Source organism: Macaca nemestrina, chromosome 20, assembly GCF_043159975.1.
Source record: "Macaca nemestrina isolate mMacNem1 chromosome 20, mMacNem.hap1, whole genome shotgun sequence".
NCBI classification, from domain to species: domain Eukaryota; kingdom Metazoa; phylum Chordata; class Mammalia; order Primates; family Cercopithecidae; genus Macaca; species Macaca nemestrina.
The window spans coordinates 62,944,338-62,967,751 of NC_092144.1; the positions used below are offsets into that span (position 1 = coordinate 62,944,338).

The 23,414-nt window shown below is 44.6% G+C and overlaps 1 protein-coding gene and 1 pseudogene across 1 annotated transcript; both read right to left on the minus strand.

Annotated features, from left to right (window-relative positions):
* Window positions 1–216: 216 nt before the first annotated feature.
* Window positions 217–14,533, minus strand: LOC139355382 (zinc finger protein 888-like). The gene is made up of 6 exons (XM_071086124.1): window positions 14,423–14,533; window positions 11,317–11,438; window positions 9,081–9,178; window positions 6,383–8,299; window positions 2,050–2,171; window positions 217–627 (listed from the first exon to the last, which is right to left on the minus strand). The coding sequence occupies exons 2-4, from the start codon at window positions 11,436–11,438 to the stop codon at window positions 6,786–6,788; spliced, it is 1,734 nt and encodes a 577-aa protein (XP_070942225.1). The 5' UTR covers window positions 14,423–14,533; the 3' UTR covers window positions 217–627; window positions 2,050–2,171; window positions 6,383–6,785.
* LOC139355396 (zinc finger protein 525-like) lies at window positions 11,445–22,689 on the minus strand (annotated as a pseudogene).
* Window positions 22,690–23,414: the final 725 nt, after the last annotated feature.

A 23,414-nucleotide genomic window follows, 5' to 3' on the forward strand; every position in this document is an offset into this window, starting at 1 on the left:
GCAAGAAGATCGCTGAGCGCAGAGGTCCAGCCTGGCCAGACCAAGACCCTCTACCCCAGAGCTCCCTCCTTCCTCTCAATAAGAAAAAAGGTGATTTAAAAGAAAAACAAAAACAAAAAAACATATAAATTGCCCAGTTTTTCCTTACATTTGTTACTTCACGCTGCACTTAAAATGAATTATTCTTGTCGTGGAAAAGTCAAACTCAGTAAAATATTTTGAGAGGTTTATTCTGAGCTAAATATGAATGACAATCAGGAGGTCCTGAGAACATGTGCCCAAGGTAATGGGGACAGCTTGTTCTTAGACATTTTAGGGAGGCATTAGACATCAATCAAATACATTTAAGAAATACACTGCTTTGGCTCAGAGAAGTGGGACAACTCAAAGCGGGTCTTCCAGGCTATAGGTAAATTGAAACATTTTCTGATTGACAATTGGTTGAGTTTGTCTAAATACCTGGGATCAATAGCAGAAATGTTCAGGTTAAGATAGAAGATTGTGGAGACAAAGGTTGTTTTGAAGTCTTCTATTGGCTGCCTTAGAGACAATAGATGACAAATGTTTTCTATTCAGACCTTTAAAAGGTGCTAGCTTCTTACTTAATCTCTTCAGGATTGGGAGGGCCTAGAAGAAAAAGATCTAGCTATGTTAGAGATTCTTTACAGATGCACATGTACCTCACAAAGGTCCTCACAAAGGACAGCTTTGCAGGACCATTTCAAAATATGGCAAAGAAACATGTTTTGGGGTAAAATATTTTGACTTTCTTCTTTTTTTTTTTTTTTTTTTTTTGAGACGGAGTCTCGCTCTGTCGCCCAGGCTGGAGTGCAGTGGCCGGATCTCGGCTCACTGCAAGCTCCGCCTCCTGGGTTTACGCCATTCTCCTGCCTCAGCCTCCCGAGTAGCTGGGACTACAGACGCCCGCCACCGCGCCCGGCTAATTTTTTGTATTTTTAGTAGAGACGGGGTTTCACCGTGGTCTCGATCTCCTGACCTTGTGATCCGCCCGCCTCGGCCTCCCAAAGTGCTGGGATTACAGGTGTGAGCCACCGCGCCCGGCCTGACTTTCTTCTTTGTCACATGTTATTCCAGAGTCAGACTGGAAAGACAGACAGGATATATAGAACTAAATAAAACCATCTGATGAGTATTTATGGTTTGTAGGGCATGACTCCCCAGACTCCTCAGATAGGAATTTAGGCAAGATAAAAAAAATCAGATCTTAGTCCTCATTCGCAAACCTTTTCTTTTTTTACATTTCTTCCTGCAATATATTTAAGCGATAAACGTTGACAACATATCAATAATTCCTAAATGTATTGTAATATTCACTTTACGTGCCTTCTGAAAATAAGTAGAAAATGTACTTTTTATCTTCAAGCTGGTTTTTTTTTTTTTTTTCCTAGAAACAAGACCTAGTTCTGTCACCCAGGATGGAATGCAGTGGTAGGAACACTGCTCACTGCAACCTCAACCTCTGGGGCTCAAGCAATCCTCCCACTACACCTCCCAACTAGCTGGGGCCACGGGCCCTCACCACCACACCTGGATAATTTTTTAACATTTTGTAGAGTCAAGTTTCCACTATGATGCTCAGGCTAGCCTTGAACTCCTGGACTCAAGCAATCCTCCTTTGCTTCCCAAAGTGCTGGGATTACAGGTGAACCACCGCACCCATTCAATTGTAATCTATTTTAGGTGTTTTCTTTATTGTTCTTGCCTGAGTGTTCTATCAGGTGTGAATAATAAAGGCTGTAAAATAGGCAGTCTTCAAACATTGGGATTTATTTTCATATAGAGAATAATTATGAGATATTACTAAGGATACATCCCAGTCAGGTTATTCTGTTTTACGTGGGCCCTGAAGAAAATATAAGTAAATTACAAAATTGGCTGGGCGCAGTGCCTCCTGCCTGTAATCCCAGCACTTTGGCAAGCCTAGGCGAATGGATCACCCTGAGGTCAGGACTTCGAGATCAGCCTGGCCAACACGGCGAAACCCCATCTGTACTAATACAAATATTAGCTGGGCATGGTGGCACGCACCTGTAATCCCAGATACTCAAGAGGTTGAAGCAGGAGAATCGCTTGAGCCCAGGCAGCGGAAGTTGCAGTGAGCTGAGATCTCACCACTGCACTCCAGCCTGGCCAACAGAGTGAGACTGCATCTCAAAAAAAAAAAAAAAAAAAAAAAAAATTATAAACTTTTAAATCACCTCATTTCTGCATGCAATAATTTTATGGCAATATCTGTAAGTTAACATGTACCATGAACTATATTTTTCACTCATATCCCTAGTTATCGAAGGTTTCATTTATCAAACACTAGTAATTAGCTAAAACATAATTACGTTTAGGAAGAAATTAGCATATCTAAAATATTAGCAAGTTTGAAAAAGCATAATGTGGTCAGGGATGGCAGCTCGTGCATGCAATTCCAGCATGATGGGAGGCTAAAGCAGAAAGATAAGTTAGTGGCCAAGAGTTGGAGGCCAGCCCAGGCAACATGGTGAAACCTCATCTTTATATTTTAAATATATATATATATATATATATTTTTTTTTTTTTTTTTTTTTGAGACGGAGTCTTGCTCTGTGCCCCAGGCTGGAGTGCAGTGGCACGATCTCGGCTCACTGCAAGCTCCACTCCCCCCGGGTTCACGCCATTCTCCTGCCTCAGCCTCCCGAGTAGCTGGGACTACAGGCGCCCACCACCTCGCCCGGCTAATTTTTCTTGTATTTTTAGTAGAGACGGGGTTTCACCGTGTTAGCCAGGATGGTCTCGATCTCCTGACCTCGTGATCCGCCCGTCTCGGCCTCCCAAAGTGCTGGGATTACAGGCTTGAGCCACCGCGCCCGGCCAATATTTATTCATTCATCTTGGAGATGGAGTTTTGTTCTTATTGCTTAGGCTAGAGTACAATGGTGTGGTCTCGGCTGACCACAACCTCTGCCTCCTGGGTTCACGTGACTCTCCTGCCTCAGCCTCCCGAGTAGCAGGTATTACAGGCATATGCCACCATGTCTGACTAAGTCTCTACTTTTACTAGAGAAGGGGCATCTCCATGTTAGGCTGGTCTCGAACTCCCGACCTCAGGTGATCCGCCCACTGAGGCCTCCCAAAGTGCTGGGATTAGAGGCCTGCGCCATCGTACCCAGCCTCTATGTAGCTTTTTAAAAAATCCTTGTAGCTATCTTGTTTAGGAATAAAATTGGAGGAAGGTTTGTCTGACACTGTTCCCAACTTGACTTTTCTCTTTGACTTAGTAATTTTTAAGTTTCTTTCACAAGCTTCTGACAAACATAATGCTTTGACACACTGATATTGCTTTATATAGATTTTCCAAAACAGTAAAGTCCAAGGGTGTGTCATGAACTGGGTTAGTGGAGGCAAGAAGATTCCCAGAAGACTCCTGGTCTCAAGCAAACCTCACACCTCAGCCTCCCAATGTGTGACGAACACAGGTGTGATCCACTGAACCCAGTGGAGTCTCCATCTCAAAAAAAAACAAAAAGCAATACAGGAATTAAGGTACTCTACGGAATTACATCATTTGACTTTTTTTTGGAAATGAAAAGTCTGACGTATTTATTACTGAACCCAGCCAACCAATGTATTCATAACAGATTCAGAGAGAAAAAAATGTATTCCCAATAAAACATGTCCCACTCTTCAGATAGTAGTGACATTTTCTGCTTGATATGGTAACGTGATTGTAATGCTCAGACAGCATAAATATGTGTGTCATCTCAGGTGCAATTCTTTATAGACCCAGCTTGGCTCTTCTCCAGTGTCTTCTTTTAAAGTTGTACCTGATTTTATTACCAGTTTTCATCTGAATCCACTGGGGAATGGAATGATTTTGCTTTTTTTCTTGGCCAGGAATCACTTAATCCTGAAAGTCTTATGAGAAGATATGGCTAGAAGTGGAGTCAAGTACACACCACTTGACTCCAGGCAAAGGAAGAGAAGGGGCTTGATATTTATTATTATTATTATTATTTTGAGAGAAAGTTTCACTCTTGTTGCCCAGGCTGGAGTGCAATGGCATCATCTCGGTTCACTGCAACTTCCGCCTCCTGGGTTTAAGCTATTCTCCCACCCCAGCCTCCCAAGGAGCTGGGATTACAGGTGCCTGCCACCATACCTAGCTAATTTTTATATTTTTAGTAGAGATGGCACTTCACCATGTTAACCAGCCTGTTCTCAACCTCTTGACTATTTTTTCTGCTGTTAGCTATCAGTCCTCTTCATTGCAGCACAAACAAGATTATTGTTTTTCCGTGAAACTGATGTGGATGGTCTGCCTGCTGCTCCATACATAACCTTCAACATTGTCTTCTCACAACTCAAAATGAGTTATCCATTTACAAACTGTTGACTTCTTTTGGGCATCGTCCCCATAACCTTTTCATAAAGCATCAATGATATCATTATTCGTCTACCCAAATTTTACCATAAGTATTCTTTTTTTGAGACATGATGGAGAGCAGTGGCAAGATCACAGTCCACTGCAGCCTCAACCTCCCAGGCTCATGCCATCCTTGGGCTGCAGACTCCACAGTAGCTGGCCCTGCAGGTATGTGCCACCGTGCCCAGCAAATTTTTGTATTTTTTTGTATAGAAGGGGTTTTCACCATGTTACCCAGGCTGGTCCTGAATACCCAGGCTCATGTGACACACCTGTCTCGGCCTCTGAAAGTGCTGGGATTAGAGACCTGAGACACTGCATCTGGTCTCATCGTAAATTTGATGTTTCTTATTATTTCAATTTTAGCAGAATTTATACTGCTTTGATAGAGTCTCTTTTCAAACCCATGCCTTATCCTTTTTAGTGCCTCAAACTACAGCCTGTTCAGACATGTTAGAACAGATTTGTACCAGTTTATTTTGGTGCAAAAACTGTGAAATCCATGCACAATTTTCTCATAATATGTATTTTTCCATGAGCTTCTTGAAGACCTCTTGTACTAGAAAACTGTATTCAAGAGGCTATATAAAAGGATTGTAGATATGCAAGTGCCATTTACTTCTGACATCCAAGGATGGTTCAACATATTCAAGCAAATCAATGTGATATTTCACTTGAACAGAATGACAGATGAAAACCACATCATCTCAACAGATGGAGAAAAATCATTTCACAAAATTCAACGTCTGATCATCATAGAAATCTTAAACAGCCGGGCGCGGTGGCTCACGCCTGTAATCCCAGCACTTTGGGAGGCTGAGGCAGGCGGATCATGAGGTCAGGAGATCGAGACCATCCTGGCTAACATGGTGAAACCCTGTCTCTACTAAAAATACAAAAAATTAGCCGGGCTTCGTGGTGCGCACCTGTAGTCCCAGCTACTCGGAGGCTGAGGCAGGAGAATGGTGTGAACCCAGGAGGCAGAGCTTGCAGTGAGCCGAGATCACGCCACTGCACTCCAGCCTGGGCAATAAAGCGAGACTCTGTCTCAAAAAATAAATAAATAAAAAGAAATCTTAAACAAAATAGAGAAGGAAATTTACCTGACCATTGATGAAGTGACCAACGTGGAAATAACCAAGCAGAGAAAATGGAATGATTTCCTGTAGGATCTCAAATGATGCAAGAATGCTCTCACTTTTTCTATTCAATAAATACAGGCTGTCCTAGCCAGAGCAATGAAATAGCAAAAGAAATGAAATGCCTTGAAATCAGAAAAAAGTAAAATTATATTTGTTTGTAGATGACATGATCTTCTGTGTAGAAAATCACAGAGTCAAAGTACTACTGAGACTAATAAACACATCAGTAGATTTGCACAATACAATATCAACATGAAAAATTAGTTGAATTTTCATACATTAACAATAAACAATTTTAAATGAAAATTTAAAAACACTTCCATTTGCTAGAGAACTTAAAGTAAGAAATACCTAGGAATAAACAGAAAGAAGTGAGAAATTCATACACTGACATCTACAAACATTGATCGAAATGATTAAAAATATATATAAAGATACAACCCATATTGATGTTTTGGAAAAATTAATATTGTTAAATGTTTATATAACCCAATATGATTTAGATTCAACACGATACCCATAAAAATCCCTATCCGTTTTTGTTGAAGAAACAAAAAACAGGCTGGGAAAATGGCTCACATCTGTTGGCCAGGCTGCTCTCAAACTCCTGACCTCAAGTGATCTACTCAACTCGGCCTCCCAAAGTGCTGGGATTACAGGTGTGAGCCACCGCACCTGGCCTAATCCTCTGAACATAAACACTTTAATCTCAATTAATGCTTGAACTCAATGTTAAGTCAACTCAAACTCAAGTCAATGCTGATTTGAATCTAATGTCAATTAATGGTTGATGGTTTGCTATACTCACTGCATTTGGAACTATTACCTCAAAAATGAATTTCCTGATGTCCTGCAAGGAGTCACCTCAGACTAAAGACCTTGCCACACATGACACTTGTAAGATCTCTGTCCAGTATGGATTCTCTGATGTGTAATGGGGCATGAACGTGAAATAAAGGCTTTGACACAGTCATCACACTTGTGAGGTTTCTTTCCTGTATGAATTCTCCTATGTTTTGCGTAAGATGAAACTTGACTGAAGATCTTGCCACAGTCATCACATTTGTAAGGTTTCTCTCCAGTATGAGTTCGCTGATAAACTGCAAGGTAAGAATGATGCCTGAAAAATCTGCCACATTTATAACACTTGTAAGATCTCACTTCGTTATGGTTCTCCAATGATTTGCAATGGTCGTAGCGTTACTTAAGACTTTGCGACAATCATTACATTAGTAAAGTTTCCCTACAACATGGATTGCTTGATGGTGAATAAGTGTTGACTGGCCACAGAAGGCTTTGCCACACTCATTACACTTGTACGGTTTCTCTCCAATGTGAATTCCAGTATGTTGTGCCAAATGTGAATCATACCTGAAAGCCTTGTCACAAACCTTACATTTGTATGGTTTCTCTCCAGTATGAACTGTCCTATGTATTTCAAGGAGTGACTTGAAATTGAAAACTTTGTCACATTCTTCACATTTGTAAGGTTTTTCTCCAGTATGAAGTCTATAATGACGTGCAAGGTTTGATTTTCGATTAAAAACCTTGCCACAATCATTACACTTGTAAGGTTTCTCTCCAGTATGAAGTCTATGATGATATGCAAGACTTGATTTGTGATTAAAACTTCTGCCACATTCATTACACTTGTAACGTTTCTCTCCAGTATGAATGACCTTATGCATTACAAGAGATGAATTTTGAACGAAGGTCTTGCCACAGTCATTACACTTGTAAGGTTTCTCTCCAGTGTGAATTATAATATGTTGTGCCAGGTGTGAATCACGTCCAAACGCCTTGTCACAAATCTTACATTTGTATGGTTTCTCTCCAGTATGAATTCTGCTATGTCTTTCAAGGTGTGATTTGCGACTGAAAACTTTGTCACATTCTTCACATTTGTAAGGTTTCTCTCCAGTATGAAGTCTATGATGACGTGCAAGGTGTGCTTTCTGATTAAAAACCTTGCCACATTCATTACACTTGTAAGGTTTCTCTCCAGTATGAATTGCCTTGTGAATTACAAGGGATGATGTGTAACTGAAGGTCTTGCCACACTCATTACATTTGTAAGGTTTCTCACCAGTGTGACATCTACTATGGCATGCAAGGTATCGCTTCTGATTAAAGACCTTGCCACATACATCACATTTATATTGTTTCTCTCCTAAATGGATTATCTGACGTTTTTTTAACAGTGAGCTACAATTAAAGGCTTTGTCACTCTCATTACATTGGAAAGATTTTTCTCTCATGTGTACCTCCTGTTTTTGTGTGAGTAATGAAGAATGGAGGAAATTATTCCCATACTTATTAGAAATATGGGTTTTAGGAATACAAGAAATTCTTTGGGATGTTGAAACCAAGGAAGCATCACTGATAGACTTCTCAACTTGATTATCAATTTTCCCTTTGCTCTGAAATACCTGCAGTTCAGGCAGATGCAAATGAAAGCTTTGTCCAACCTGATCTTTAATAGGCTTGTTTCCAGCATGCCTTTGATCATGTCGGTCTGTACTACCAGTCAACTTTTTGATTTCTGTCATGAGTGCTTCATGGCCATTTCTTTCATCTTCTTGCCACTGAAACTCAAAGTCCTGAAAATCTTTCTCAATTTCCTGGAGGGAAAAATCTCCAATGTGATGACTTGCTTGTCTTTGCAATGTCCCAGTGTGGATCACTTCTGTATTGCCTTGCCCTGTTGATGAGAACTTCTTCATCATGCATTTGGAAGAGATAGCTACAAAATATAAACACCAATAGGTTTCCAATTAAGTGCAGACGGTAAATAATACTGAAATGTGTAAATAGGACACAAATAACAATACTTATTTTGAAATTCCCAAACATGACCTTCAAAGTTTAGGAACACAAAAGAACTAAGATTCTTTAATAAATAAAGGGCAATTATATGTACTTCAAATCATTTCTACGGAAGCCTATTCCCAATATTATGACAAAACACTGACAGGGCACAAACATGTGTAAGCCTGAAGTAAGGAGTGTTTTTCCACGGTGACCCTAAAGTGTTATCACAATTTGCAAAAAAAAAAAAAAAAATTACTGTCACATCAAAGAAGGAAAAAATATATATTCTTTATATTTACAGCATATTCAGAGTATACAAATAAGTGCTAAAGGACCGGACAACGTACTATATTGGTAAATAATCCACAACAAGCCCTTGTAACGATAATCAAAATCAATGGAAATTCTATATTGTCAAACAATCATAGCACTGAGAAGGTAAGAAAAGATTACACAAATTAGCCAGGCATAGCGGCCCGCGCCTGTAGTCCCAGCTACGTGAGAGGCTGAGGCACAAGAATTGCCAAGAGGCAAAGGCTGCAGTGAGTCAATATCGCACCACTGCACTCTAGCCTGGATGACAAAGTGAGACTCAGTCTCAAAAAAAAAAAAGGCAGGGCATGGTGGCTCACACTTGTAATTCCACTATTTTGGGAGGCCGAGGCAGGCGGATCACCTCAATACAAAAAGTAGCCGGGCATGGTGGTGTGCACCTGTAATCCCAGATACCTCGGAGGCTGAGGCAGAAGAATTGCTTGAATCCGAGAGAGGAAGACTGTGGGGAGCTGAGATTGTGCCACTGCACTTCACCCTGGGCGAAAGAGTAAGACTCCGTCTTAAAAAACAGAAAATGTTAACACATTTTTCTGAATAACTGTGAAATATTTCCTATATCCATATAGAACAGACACTTTGTGACTTTTTAAAAAATATTTTATTACTTTTATATTTTTGAGAAGGAGTCTTGCTCTGTCACCCAGGCTGGAGTGCAACGGCACGATCTTGGCTCACTGCAACCTTCACCTCCTGGGTTCCAGTGAGTGTCTTGCCTCAGCCTCCTGAGTACCTTGGATTACAGGCAAGTGCCAGCATGCCTGGCTAATTTTTGTATTTTTAGTAGAGATGGGGTTTCACCATGTTGGCCATTTGGGATTACAGGCATAAGCCACTGCGCCCGGTGGCGCTTTGTGACATTAATGAGTGCAGTGTGTCAGTTATATTGCATGCCACATACTGAATACTCACATGTAAAGTCATAAAATTCAATTAATAAAATATTGTAACCAATGATAAAACAAGAATACATACACTCATACAGTCTGCAGAATTGTAAACAATTTCCACTTAAGAAAAAAGCCACAATTTCTACTCACCACCAGCACTCAATATAAGAACTGAATTACATGTTAAGATCACTACCTTCTGATTTTAACAGACTGACCTCTGATGAGGTCAAGGAAATACACAGCATTATAACGAATAAGAACTGGCTAACAGCCAGGTACAGTGGCACATGCCTGTAATCCCAGCACTTTGGGAGGCTGAGGCAGGCGGATCACGACGTCAGGTGTTCAAGACCAGCCTGGCCAACATGCTGAAACCCCATCTTTACTAAAAATACAAAAAAATTAGCTGGGCATGGCGGAGGGGGCCTGTAATCCCGGCTACTTGGGAGGCTGAGGCAGGAATCCTTTGAACTCAGGAGGTGGAGGTGTCAGTGAGCTGAGATCAGGCCACTGCACTCCAGCCTGGGCGACAGGATAAGACTCAAACTACACAACTACTTCTCAAATTCGCTCTGGTAGTTTTAGTATTCTCTAATAGTATGTTCCTGCAGATGCGGACTTTGAGAGAATTTAGTCATGGGTGTTGACTACTCATGAATAGGACCAGTGCATTTATGAAAAAAGATATTAAAGGGCTCACTGCTTCTTCTTTCCACTGTGTCAGGACATGGCAGGAAGATGGCTGGGCTAAACCATGAAGAAGGCTCTCACCAGGAACCAACTTGGCTGGCACCTCGCTCTTGGATTTCCCACTTTCCAAATTCATGAGAAATAAATTTCTGCATCTTAAGCCTCCCAGTTTAAGTTATTTCCTTTTTTGTTTGTTTTTCAGATTCAGTCACGCTCTATCACCCAGGCTGGAATGTAGTGGCATGATTCCCCTACCTCAAGTGATTCTCCCACCTCAGCACAGAGTCACTCTGTCACATGGGCTAGAGTGCAGTGGCATGATCTTGGCTCACTGCAACCTACACCTCCTGGGTTCAAGTGATTCTCCTGCCTCAGCCTCCTAAGTAGCTGGGATTACAGGTGCACGCCACCATGTACAACTAATTTTTTTTATTTTTAGTAGAGACGAGGTTTCAGCATGTTGACTAGGCTTGTCTCAAACTCTTGACCTCAAGTGATCGGCCTGTCTCAGCCTCCCAAATTGCTGGGATTACAGGTGTGAGCCACTGCGCCTGGCACATTTTTGGCATTTAGTACATTTGAGGTTTCACTGTGTTGGCCAGTCTGGTCTCAAACTCCTGACCTCAAGTGATCTACCCACCTTGGCCTCTGAAAGTGCTGGGATTAGAGGGGTGAGCCACTATGGCCGGCGATTCTAAGCTGTTTCTGACAGGACAGTGTAATGACTGAGGCAGGAACAGGAGAATCTCATCATCAACATCACTGACGGCTGACAAATCTTATTAAACAAAGGAAGTTAAGAGTCTGTACTGTAAAAATTGCAATCCTTGAAGCCATCTAATGGCACTAACATGTTAAAAACCTTGAGAAAGGCTGGGTGCAGTGGCTTATGCCAGTGATTCCAGCGTTTTGGGAGGCTGAGGCAGGAGGATCAGAATGTCAGGAGATCGAGACCATCCTGGCTAACAAGGTGAAACCCTGTCTTTACTAAAAAAAAAAATACAAAAAATTAGCCTGGCGTGTTGACACCCACCTGTACTCCCAGCTACTTGGGAGGCTGAGGCAGGAGAATTGCTTGAACATGGGAGGCGGAGGTTGCAGTGAGCTGAGATCACACCACTGCACTTTAGCCTGGGCATCAAAGCAAGACTCCATCTCAAAGAAAAAAAAAGAGGAAATGAAAGAAGGCTACAGAGTAACTCTAACACACAAACATAAAGTTCTCCAGTAAAGGTAAATAAAAAAAACAGATAGGCCAGGCATGGTGGTTCATGCCTGTAATCCCAGCACTTTGGGAGGCCAAGGCAGGCAGATCACCTGAGATCGGAAGTTCGAGACCAACCTGACCAACAAGGAGAACCCCTGTCTCTACTAAAAATACAAAATTAGCCGGGCGTGGTGGCCCATGCCTGTAATCCCAGCTACTTGGGAGTCTGAGGCAGAAGGATCGCTTGAACCCAAAAAGCAGAGGTTGCGGTGAGCTGAGGTTGTAGCCTTGCACTTCAGTCTGAGCGACAAAAGCAAAACTGTCTCATAAATACATATATTAATTAATTAATAAAAGGACAAATACAGAAACTGGCACACGTGTACCTTTTCTTCATAACTAAACTTTTTTTCATATTATTTAAAATAAAAAGGCATGAAAAAACACTGTACACATATGTCAACTGAAATGCAACATACACAGAAATAATGTTGACATAAATAAAAAAAAGTTCTAGTGGAGAGGGAGTAGTTTTTGCAGGTTATCAGATTCTTCTGTTTTTGTTTGTTTGTTTGTTTTTGAGATGGTGTCTTGCCCTAGATCCCAGGCTAGAGTGCAATGGTGCAATCTCGGCTCACTGCAACCTCCACCTCACGGGTTCAAGCAATTCTCCTGTGTCAGCCTTTCGAGTAGCTGGGATTACAGGCACCTGGCACCATGCCTGGCTAAGTTTTCTATTTTTAGTAGAAACGGAGTTCACCACATTTGCCAGGTTGGTCTCAAACTCCTGACTTCAGGTGACCTGCCTGCCTCCGCTGGGATTACAGTTACGCACTGCCGTGCCTCACTAATTTTTGTAATTTTAGTAGAGACAAAGTTTCGACATGTTAGCCAGGCTGGTTTTTAACTCCTGACCTCAGGTGATCCACTCACCTTGGTCTCCCAAAGTGCTGGGATTACAGGCGTGAGCCACTGCACCCGGCCAGGTTACGCAAATTTTAAGTTTCATCATTATGCTATAATTTAAGATGTTTAACATATCTGCAACAACAACCTCTGCCCAAATATCTATACAACACACTTCACTTCTGCATACTGAAAGGAATGGACACTAACGTGGTTGTTATATTCACCCTGGAATCATGCTTCAACCACTTACATGTTTACTAAGAACTAAAAGACAAAACTATCTAAAATAATAACAATGGTTGGGCCATGGTGGCTCACGTCTGTAATCCCAGTGCTTTGGGAAGCCGAAGAAGGTGGATCATTTGAGATCAGGAGTTTGAGACCACCCTGGCCAACATGGTGAAACCCAGTCTCTACTAAAAACACAAAAATTAGCTGGGCATTGTGGTGAGTGCCTGCAGTCCCAGCTACATGGAAAGCTGGGGCACAAGAATCCTTTGAGCCCGGGAGGCAGAGTCTACGGTTAGCCAAGATTGCGCCAATACACTGTAGCCTGGGCGACAGTGTGAGACAAAGAAAAGACAGAAAAGGAAAAGAAAGAGAAGAAAGAGAAGAAAAAAGAACAGAGAAATAAGCAGGGGAAAAAAGATGTCTATTCAGAGATCTCAGGATTGAACCTTTCCTTTTCCCACAGAATTCTCCCACTTGCAGAGAGTTTCCCCACACACTATTGGAAGGTGGAGCTTCCACTCTGCCCATCTGAGCTCTTACCTGCCTTTACGCCTGTAATACATTCCCACCCAGCTGGATTTATTTATTTATTTATTTATTTATTTATTTATTTATTTATTTTGAGACGGAGTTGCCCAGGCTGGAGTGCAATGGTGCGATCTTGGTTCACCGCAACCTGCGCCTCCTGGATTTAAGCGATTCTCCTGCCTCAGCCTCCTGAGTATCTGGGATTACAGGCGTGCACCACCACGCCCAGCTAAGTTTGTATTCTTAGTAGAGACAGAGTTTCTCCATGTTGGTCAGGCTGTTCTCGAACTCCCAACATCCAGTGATCCACCCACCTCGGACTGAAAAACTGCTGGGATTATAGGCATGAGCCACTGTGCCCGGCCCTGAATTTTTTTTGCTATTTTCACTTCACACTCCACAGTCCAGGACTCTTTCCCTTGCTCCAACATAGAGATAACAGGTGAGAAAGAGGCTTCTGCTTATAAAAAGAAAAAACCATAACATGCTGGAGCTTTTCTAGAGTCCCAGCCCTACGTTTCAGTAGGAAAGAAGACATTACAGATGGATCTAGGAAAATATTTCACTAATTGTTCCGCTGACTGCCTCCTTCTGAATGCTTGGGGAGCGTTGTAATATGTAATATGTGGACATGGAGCTCTCTTCCAAGAACTACTGAATCGAAAGCACAGGAGAAGCAAACAGGGAACTGGATATCTTTAAAGTCTGCCAGAAGGTTTTATTTTTGTTTTTGTTTCTTCAGACAGTCTGTCGCCTGGGCTGGAGCGCAGTGGAGTGTTTTCAGCTCGCTGGAACCTTCGCCTCCTGGATTCAAGTGATTCTCTTTCCTCAGCCTTTCTAGGAGCTGGGATTAGAGGCATGCACCACGCCAGGCAAATGCCACCATGCCGGGCTAACTTTTCTATTTTTAGTAGAAATGGGGTTTCTACATGTTGGCCAGGCTGGTCTCGAACTCCTGACCTGAAGTGATCCATATACCTAGGCCTTCCAAGGTGCTGGGATGACAGGTGTAAGTCACCACGCCCAGCCTGCCATAAGCTTTTATGCCTAATTTAGTTCTGGAACCCACACTGAGGTACCATGAAAAATGCAGAACATCTAAACAAAGGGGACAGTGAAAGTCCAGATGCTACATCATGAAGCTTTTCACTTCAAACTCAATACAGTGTCCATTTTAGTCAAGCAAGAATGGGGCTCCCAAAAGAAACAAGAGAAAATACAAAGATATGCAAGGGCACATCCCCAGCAGGGAAGTTATCCTCACCCAAGGAGACCAGGTTCCTATAATTCTCCAGCATCACGTCTCTGTATAGAGTCCTCTGAGCAGGGTCCAGGCATTTCCACTCCTCCTGAGAGAATTCTATGGCCACATCCCTGAATGTCAATAGACCCTGAAATGAAAACACATTTTAACCAAATGGTTATGGGAGGAGTTCTTATCTTTACAGAAAATGAGAAGAGGAGAGAGGGGAAAGCGTGGATTTAGTTGTAGTGAATGTTCTGACATCCGAGTAAGGGACTTTTCACCACATGATGTGTTCCCAGTTGTGTTTGATTACACTTTTTGAAGAGGTCATGGCACCCTCTCAGTATGAATTTCTTATGTTTGTGAAAAATACAAGAAATAAATAAAAAATGAAAGCAGGGTTCCTGTTAAAGAAATGTCTGAAACTTATATTGACACACCAAGTGACATTCAGTATCTAGATGAGACATAGCATGAGTGATGTCTTCAGAGATGACAACGTCCACAGTAGAAGATCAGCCAGGTGCGGTGAAACATGCCTGTAATCCCAGCTATGCCAGAAGCTGAGGCAGAAGAATCGCTTGATTCCAGGAGGCAGAAGTTGCAGTGATCCCAGATCGCCCCACTGCACTCTAACCTAAGCAACAGAAACTCAGTCTCAAAAAAAAAAAAAAAAAAAAAATTAGCCAGGCATGGTGGCAGGTACCTGTGGTGCCAGCTACTTGGAAGGCTGAGGTGGGAGGACAGCTTGACCCTGAGGATGGAGGTTGCAGTGAGCCATGATCGTGCCAGGGCACTCCAGCCTGGGCAACAAAGCAAGACCCCATCTCAGAATAAAATAAATGAAAACAAAATTATTCAAAGTACAAAAATCCATTTATATATATATATGTTTATAAAATAATAAAACCTACTTGGACTGACAAAAAACTAGATGTTAATACAAAGCACTGTCAATGAGGAAAGAGAGAGACCCTCTCATATTGTTGTATATTGTTTTATACTCAGTACCTGTTTTAAGAAAAAAACAAGGAAGTAAAAGCAAAGACAGGCAGCCCCGCGCCAGGCCCGAAACCAGGCCTGGGTCTGCCTGGCCTAAACCCAGTAGTTACAAATCAACTCACAACTTAGAAACCGATGTTATTCATAGACTCCTGACACTGTATAGAAGAACACTGTGAAACTCCCTGCCCTGTTCTGTTTCTTTCTGACCACCGGTGCATGAAACCCCTGTCACTATCCCCTAGATTGCTCAATCACGACGCTTTCATATGAAATCTTTAGTGTTGTGAGCTCTTAAAAGGGACAGAAATTGTGCACTGGGGGAGCTCGGATTTTAAGGCAGTAGCTTGCGATGCTCCCAGCTGAATAAAGCCCTTCCTTCTACCACTCGGTGTCTGAGAGGTTTTGTCAGCGGCTCGTCCTGCTATATCCTTTGTCCCAGATTTTCAAAACACATACATGTGTGTTTATATAAGTATGTGTATGTCATACGTGTGTATATGTGTGGGGATGTGTGTGTGTATATATATACACATATGTGTGTGTATATATATGTACATGTGTGTGTGTATATATATGTATATGTGTGTGTATGTGTGTATATATATATATGAGTTTTAAAAATACAAAAAGTAGCAAGTTTTGTTTAACTGAAGAGGAATCTCATCTTGCTGGAAAAGGACACTTTGGCAGTTGGGGGCAGGGGGGAATCTTGTGGGATCTAAGAAAACAGGAAATGCTTCATCCTAGAGGAGGCAATCACTCCTTCACCTGCCTGACCTGGAGGAATCTTCAGATACCTGTAGGAATGCAGGCGTGCGCAGAGGCAGCCACTATGGCACTCTTTACACAGAGAAAAATCGCAAATGACCCACAGGTTGTCACTCAGCCAATTTCCAATGCCAAAGAGCAAGCTATCCATGTTTACTAACATGACAACATGTAAATTTTCACAACTAGCAGGATCAAATATCAAAGTAAAATATTTCCCGGAACACAAAGAAGAAAACAACAGACACTGGGGTCTACTTGAAGGTGGAGAATGGGAGGAAGGAGAGGAGCAGAAAAAATAACTATTGGGGGCCGGGCGTGGTGGCTCACGCCTGTAATCCCAGCACTTTGGAAGGCTGAGGAGGGTGAATCACCTTAGGTCAGGAGTTCAAGATCAGCCTGGCCAACATGTTGAAACCCTGTCTCTACTAAAAATACAAAAATTAGCCAGGCGTGGTGGCGGGTTTTTTGTAAGCCCAGCTGAGGCAGAAGACTCACTTGAACCCGGGAGATGGAGGCTGCAGTGAGCTGAGATCATGCCATCATACTCCAGACTGAGCAACAAGAGCAAAACTCAGTCTCAAAAAAAATAAATTAAAAAAAAAGTTACTGGGTACTGGGCTTGACGCCGAAGTGATGAAATAATCTGTACAACAAACCCTGATGACATGAGTTTACCTATGTAACAAACCTTCACATGTAGTCTCAAACCTAAAGTAAAAAAAAATATATATATATATAATTTTCTTTTTTTAATTTAGTACAGTTTTTTTTTTAAGTCTCATAACAATGCAGAAATACACGTGTACGAGACTTGCTCTGACACCTGGCACAGAACTGACAGTAGTGGCTCCCCAGTGAGGCTGGAAGGAGGGTGGAGGACGGGACAAGGAAAGGAGATGCTTTATAGCTAAGAGCCTAAGCTGCAGCTTTGCTTGCAGTTTTACCACAAAATAAATACATGCATCATGGGATGTTTAAATATAACAATATATATTTAATAACAATTGGTGCACCTGCAATCCCAGCACTCTGGGAGGCTGAGGTGGGCAGATCACCTGACGTCAGGAGTTCAAGGCCAGCCTGATCAACATGGTGAAACCCCGTTTCTACTAAAAATACAAAAAAAAATTAGCCCGGTGTGCTGGCACACACCTATAATCCTAGCTACTCGGGAGGCTGAGGCAGGAGAATCATTTGAACCCGAAAAGTGGAGGTTGCAGTAAGCCGAGATCATGCCACTGCACTCCAACCTGGGCAACACAGCAAGACTCTGTTTCAGAAATAATAATAATAATAATTACAGGTGGAATGAGAATATGGCTTTATCCCATAGGACAAAAAAGAAGTACTGCTCCCATATTTGAGAAAAATTGTAACCATTTTTATCAAAAACACCTGTTTCACAAGGCTCTCCACAGCAATTCCACAGTCTCCATGAGCTAAATGGGCTAAGAATGGTTGAATGAATCTCCTGCTATTACTGAGGTTGATTTCATATTCTTAAAATAATAATGGAATCGGCTGAGTGCGGTGGCTCATGCCGGTAATCCCAGCACTTCAGGAGGCCGAGGCAGGTGGATCACCTAAGATCAAGAGTTCGAGACCAGTCTAATTAACATGGAGAAACCTGTCTCTACTAAAAATACAAAATTAGCTAGGCGTGGTGGTGCATGCCTGTAATCCCAGCTACTTGGGAAGCTGAGGCAGGAGAATTGCTTGAAAGTGGGAGGTGGAGGTTGTGGTGAGCCGCGATTGCGCTATTGCCCTCCAGCATGGGCAACAAAAGCAAAATTGTCTAAAAAAAAAAAAAAAAACAAAAAAACTAAACAAACAAAAACTGACGGAATCATTCATGTCTCATTCATGTCAATCTAAGAACTTTCTATTCCAATTAGTAAGTTTTTTAAGTCAGAAACACAGTAAATCATTCAATTACCTAAAAATGTAGTATAAAATCAGGTAGAAATCGGCTGGGCGCAGTGACTCATGCCTGTAATCCCAGCACTTTGGGAGGCTGAGGCGGGCGGATCACCTGAGGTCAGGAGTTCGAGACCAGCCTGACCAACACGGAGAAACCTCCTCTCTACTAAAAATACAAAATTAGCCAGGGGTGGTGGCACACGCCTGTAATCCCAGCTACTCGGGAGACTGAAACAGTAGAATCGCTTGAACCTGGGCGGCGGAGGTGGCAGTGAGCCAAGATCGCGCCACTGCACTCCAGGCTGGGAAACAAGAGCAAAACTCCGTCTCAAGAAAAAATAAAAATTAAAAAAGAAATTAAGCAGAAGATTTCCCATTATTGTTCTCCTATTCTAGAATTTTCCACGTACTTTGTGCACATTAATATGTGACTTCTATTGGCAGCTGCTCTAATCCTGGTCCACAGAGAGCTGACAGTGCATCCAGATGTGGCCCCTGAACAATCCCTGCTGCCCAACAGCACTCACACCACGGGACCCTCACCCCGTCTCCATCCATGTCTGGTGTGAGCCTTTCCCAGGCCCATGCCCAGGGCCGCCTCTTCCCAAGTTCATGTCACTGGGTCACGAGAGATGGAATCTAAGCGAGATGAGAGAGACTGAGGGAAGGCATGGGTGAGTGTGAGCAAACCTGTCAGGCAGGACGCTTCAGACTCAGAAGATTCCCAACTCCAAGGCCCAGCGTTTCTGAAGGGAAGGAGACAGAACAAGCCACCGAGAATATCATCTCACCTGAGGAAGAGCCATCCCTGACTCCTCTGCTTTCCTCTTCCTCTTCTGGGTTTCTTCCCCACGGACTAAGAGTCTTTGAAGTCAATCCTGAATGTCAGAATATGTTGTTTATTGCTCAGAATCAACACACCCCCTCCCTGTAGGACACATACAAAGGAGACCTCACCCTGAGGAAATACGGTCCCCTCTGCTGCCCACTGCAGCAAGGATGATAAACTCCTACAGGAAAACTCCGGCTCTCCTGGAGAAGCCTCCACACACGCTGCAGCAGTGGGAAGCTGGGCTGGAATGAGCTCCCCTTCAGGGCACAGACCCAGCCCTGACCAAACGCCATGCAGAGGTTGGGTGCGGCGGCTCATGCCTGTCATCCCAGCATTCTGGGAGGCCGAGGTGAGTACATCGCTTGAGCTCAGGAGTTTGAGACCAGCCTGGGCAACATGGTGAAACCCAATCTCTACCAAAAATACAAAAACTTAGCCAGGTCTGGTGGTGCACGCCTGTTTGTCTGTTGTACCAGCTACTTAGGAAGCTGAGGTGGGAAAATCACTTGAGCTCAGGAGTTTGAGACCAGTATGGCCAACATGGTGAAACCCTGTCTCTCCTAAAAATACAAAAAGTGGACTGGGCACGTTGCCTCACGCCTGTAATACTAGGACCCTGGAAGGCAAAGGGGGTTGGATTACTTGAGGTCAGGAGTTCGATACCAGCCTGAACAACATGGTGAAACCCCATCTGCAGTAAAAATACAAAAAGTAACTGGGCTTGGTGGGTATCTGTAATCCCAGCTACTCGAGAGGCTGAGGTAGGGGAATCGCTTGAACCTGGGAAGTGGAGGTTGCAGTGAGCCGAGATTGTGCCACCGCACTCCAGCCTGGGCAACAGAGTAAGACTCAAAAATAAAAGGAAATACAAATACAAAAATTAGCCGGGTGTGGTGGCACGCACACACCTGTAATCTCAGCTGCTTGGGAAGTTGAGGCATAGGAATTGCTTCAACACAGGAGACAGAGGTTGCAGTGAGCCAAGATCACGAGACAGCACTCACAATCTGGAGGACAGAGTGAGAACCTGTTTGGAAAAAAAAAAAAGCGCGTTTCTGATGTGATTGACGCAGAGATAATAAAACCTGAGTAATGTGACAGAGACTGATAGGCAGAGGGAACTTCAGATGGGGGTGGGAGGGCATGGGAGACAGCTCTGAGCCCAGACCTGAAGGAGGAGAAAGGGCAGGGGACATAGGGTAAGAGCAGGGACAACAACTCGAGACAGGAAGGGTTTTGATGTTTGGGAAAAGAGAAAAGCAAATGTGACTGGGGCAGAGGGATTCAGGAGACGGGGGCAAGCTCCCAGGAGGAGGCTGGACACTGGCAGGGGGCCTGGTCACAGGGCTGTGGAGCCACAGTGAGGAGTTGGGCTTTTGTCCTGGGGAACATGGGAAGCCGGTGGAGGGTTCCCTGACAGTGACTGACACGACCTGCTTTAGATGTAGCTGTGGATGTCCTGCATCCCAATGAAAATTCTAATTACAACCGGGCACTCCCCTCTCCCAGAGGAAAAGCCACACCCAGACACACACTCTATTTTGCCAATCATTTCAGGGGCCAAGGTCACTCGGGTTGAGCTTTTCTGGCCTAGCCCGTCATCTCCAAGTTGCAGGGGGCTCACTGGGGCTCAGAGCTGGAAACATTTTCACTGAGTTACCCTGAGAAGGTCTGAGATGAGTGAGAAGGTGTGCCTGAATTCTTACATGGTGGCCTGGAAGGGCTAATGGGAAGGGTTGGTCTTTATCACCCCTATCCTTGAAAATTAGGGAAGCATCTTTCACACACCTGGGCTAAAGAAACTTCTTTTGCAAGGTTCTGATGCCTTTGATTCCCAACATTCAATTATTTCTTACTAGAAAATCAGCGTAACATTCATAAAATGCAGAAGTGCGAACACACAGATATTGACCTTGAAAACAGGGAAAGAAGGTCAGTTGTAGAACTAAGACATAAGCAAAATTTTTCAATCAAGAATACATGGGTGGCTGGGTATGGTGGCTCATGCCTGTAATCCCAGCACTTTGGGAGGTCGAGGCAGGTGGATCACCTGAGGTCAGGAGCTCAAGACCAGCCTGGCCAACATGGTGAAACCCTGTCTCTACTAAAAATACAAAAATTTGCCAGGCTCCATCCTCCCAACTCATTTGACCTCTTTTTACTCCTTCTCTCCAATCTTTAGATCGTGTTCAATCTCCATAGATTTCCACCTCTTCTCCCATCTCTGCGCCTCCTCTGCTCTCCCTGTTAAATTCTCTCTTCCGTGTTACACCCCCATGTCCTCACTCTCTGGCACCTCAGATCCCCAGGTGTCCTCCCTGCTGTCCTTCCCCCTCTGTTCTCTTTGCCACCAGCACCACTGTGCTCTGTCTGCCCTGGCTCCAAATCCCTCCTCCTCTCCCTCACTCGGACGAGCCTCCCTCTTTGCTGCCCTTCTCCCTACATTGCTGTCCTTCATCTCTCTGTACATCTAGCTTTTCTCTACATTTCTCCAGTTGCTCTTCTCCTCCTTTTGTTTATCACTTTTGCTGTCTCTTGGCAAATCCCTCACCCATCCTCTACTTTGCCGTCTGTTATGGGTCTTCCTCATTCTTCTTTTCTCTGTCTCTTGTTTTCTACTGCTCTCTCAGTCCCTCTCTCTGTCTCCTGATCCCTTTGGCCCACACAATCACAGGAGGGTTTGGAGGAAGACGCCTGCATCCGGAAGGAGCGCATTTTCCAGGGGCTGGGGCTGGGCAGACAAGAACACCCCCGTGTCACAGGACAGGCCCCGGGCACCTCTCCCCAGCGCGGGCTCAGGGGAAGCGGTGACTGCAGAGGGGAGACATGGAGAGCTGCAGGGCCCAGTCTGAGTAGGAGGGAGGTGGGGGACAACGACGCCTTCGGAAAAGGGTGGGGTCCGCAGGATCCCAGTACCAGGCAGAAAACCCAGCCTACCGGGGACTGGGGTCGCGGGGCTGCGCTCCAGGGTCCGGCGAGGGTGAGGCTGGGAGACGCCCAGGGCGGGAATCCACCTCTCAGGTGAGGACTTTAAAAAGTGCGGGGCGGGAGGAGTCAAAAAACGGTTTTGAGCAGGAAAACTACGCGATAGGAAGCGTATATATTGTCCTACAGCAGAAAGACCAGGGACAGGACCAGCCTCAGGGCGACTTTAAACCCAAAAGGAAATGACCTCCGGACTCTCACGGGGACGTCTCAATTTGCTGTTGGTGAAAGAAGACGGGTGAGAATTTCCAGGTTTGTGGGGACCCGACATTCCAGGTAAAGAAGCGCTGGGGAGGCCGGGCGCGGTGGCTCACGCCTGTAATCCCAGCACTTTGGGAGGCCGAGGTGGGCGGATCACGAGGTCAGGAGATCGAGACCATCCTGGCTAACATGGTGAAACCCCGTCTCTACAAAAATAGAAAAAAATTAGCCGGGCGTGCTGACAGGCGCCTGTAGTCCCAGCTACTCGGGAGGCTGAGGCAGCAGAATGGCGTGAATCCAGGAGGCGGAGCTTGCAGTGAGCCGAGATCCGGCCACTGCACTCCAGCCTGAGCGACAGAGCTAGACTCTGCCTCAAAAAACAAAAACAAACAAACAAAAAAGAGCGCCGGGGGCCTGGGAAATGCAGACTTAATAAAAGCAGAGCGAAACTCACGCGCGGTTGTAGGACCTTTACTCCACGCGATCCGCTTCCGGGTTTGCGCGAATCTGCGCGCGCAGGGCAGAAGCCAGACCTGGGCGGGACCCCCGAGGAGGTGGGTGGGGCCTGGGTGAGGTAGAGGCTGGGCGCGAGGCGGAGAGACCTCACCCTTTAGAACCGGCAGAGGGCGGGGCCGGGGCGGGACCTGTGCGTCTCTCAGCCTTTTTCCCAGCGCCAGTGTTCCGGCTTTTTAGGCGAGAACCGCCTGGAAGGCTGAAGCGTAATTCGAAAGCCCTGGAATTATGTGGAACGGCCTCCCGCGGACTGGGGTTGCGAGGCTGCGCTCCAGGGGCCAGCGAGGGAGAGGCTGGGAGGCGCCCGGGGCGGGAATCCACCTCCGGGATGAGGACTTTAAAAAGCGCGGGCAGGAGGAGGGGTCAGGAAACGGTTTTGAGCCGGAAAACTACGCGATAGAAGGCGCGAGGACTGGACCAGCCTCAGACTGACGTTAAACCCTAAAGGAGGCTGGGCGCGGTGGCTCACGCCTGTAATCCTAGCACTTTGGGAGGCCAAAGCGGGCGGATAAGGTGGTCAGGACTTCAAGACCTGTCTGGCCAAGATGGCGAAACCCTGTCTACACTAAAAACTACAAAAATTAACCGGGCAAAGTGGCAGGCGCCTGTAATCCCGGTATTCGGGAAGCTGAGGCAGAAGAATCGCTTGAACCCGGGCGGCAGAGGTCGCAGTGAGCCGACATTGCGCCACTGCACTCCAGCCTGGGCGACAGACTGAGACTGAGTCTCAAACAAACAAACTCAAAAGGAAGCGACCCCCGGACTCTACAAGGACGTCTCAAT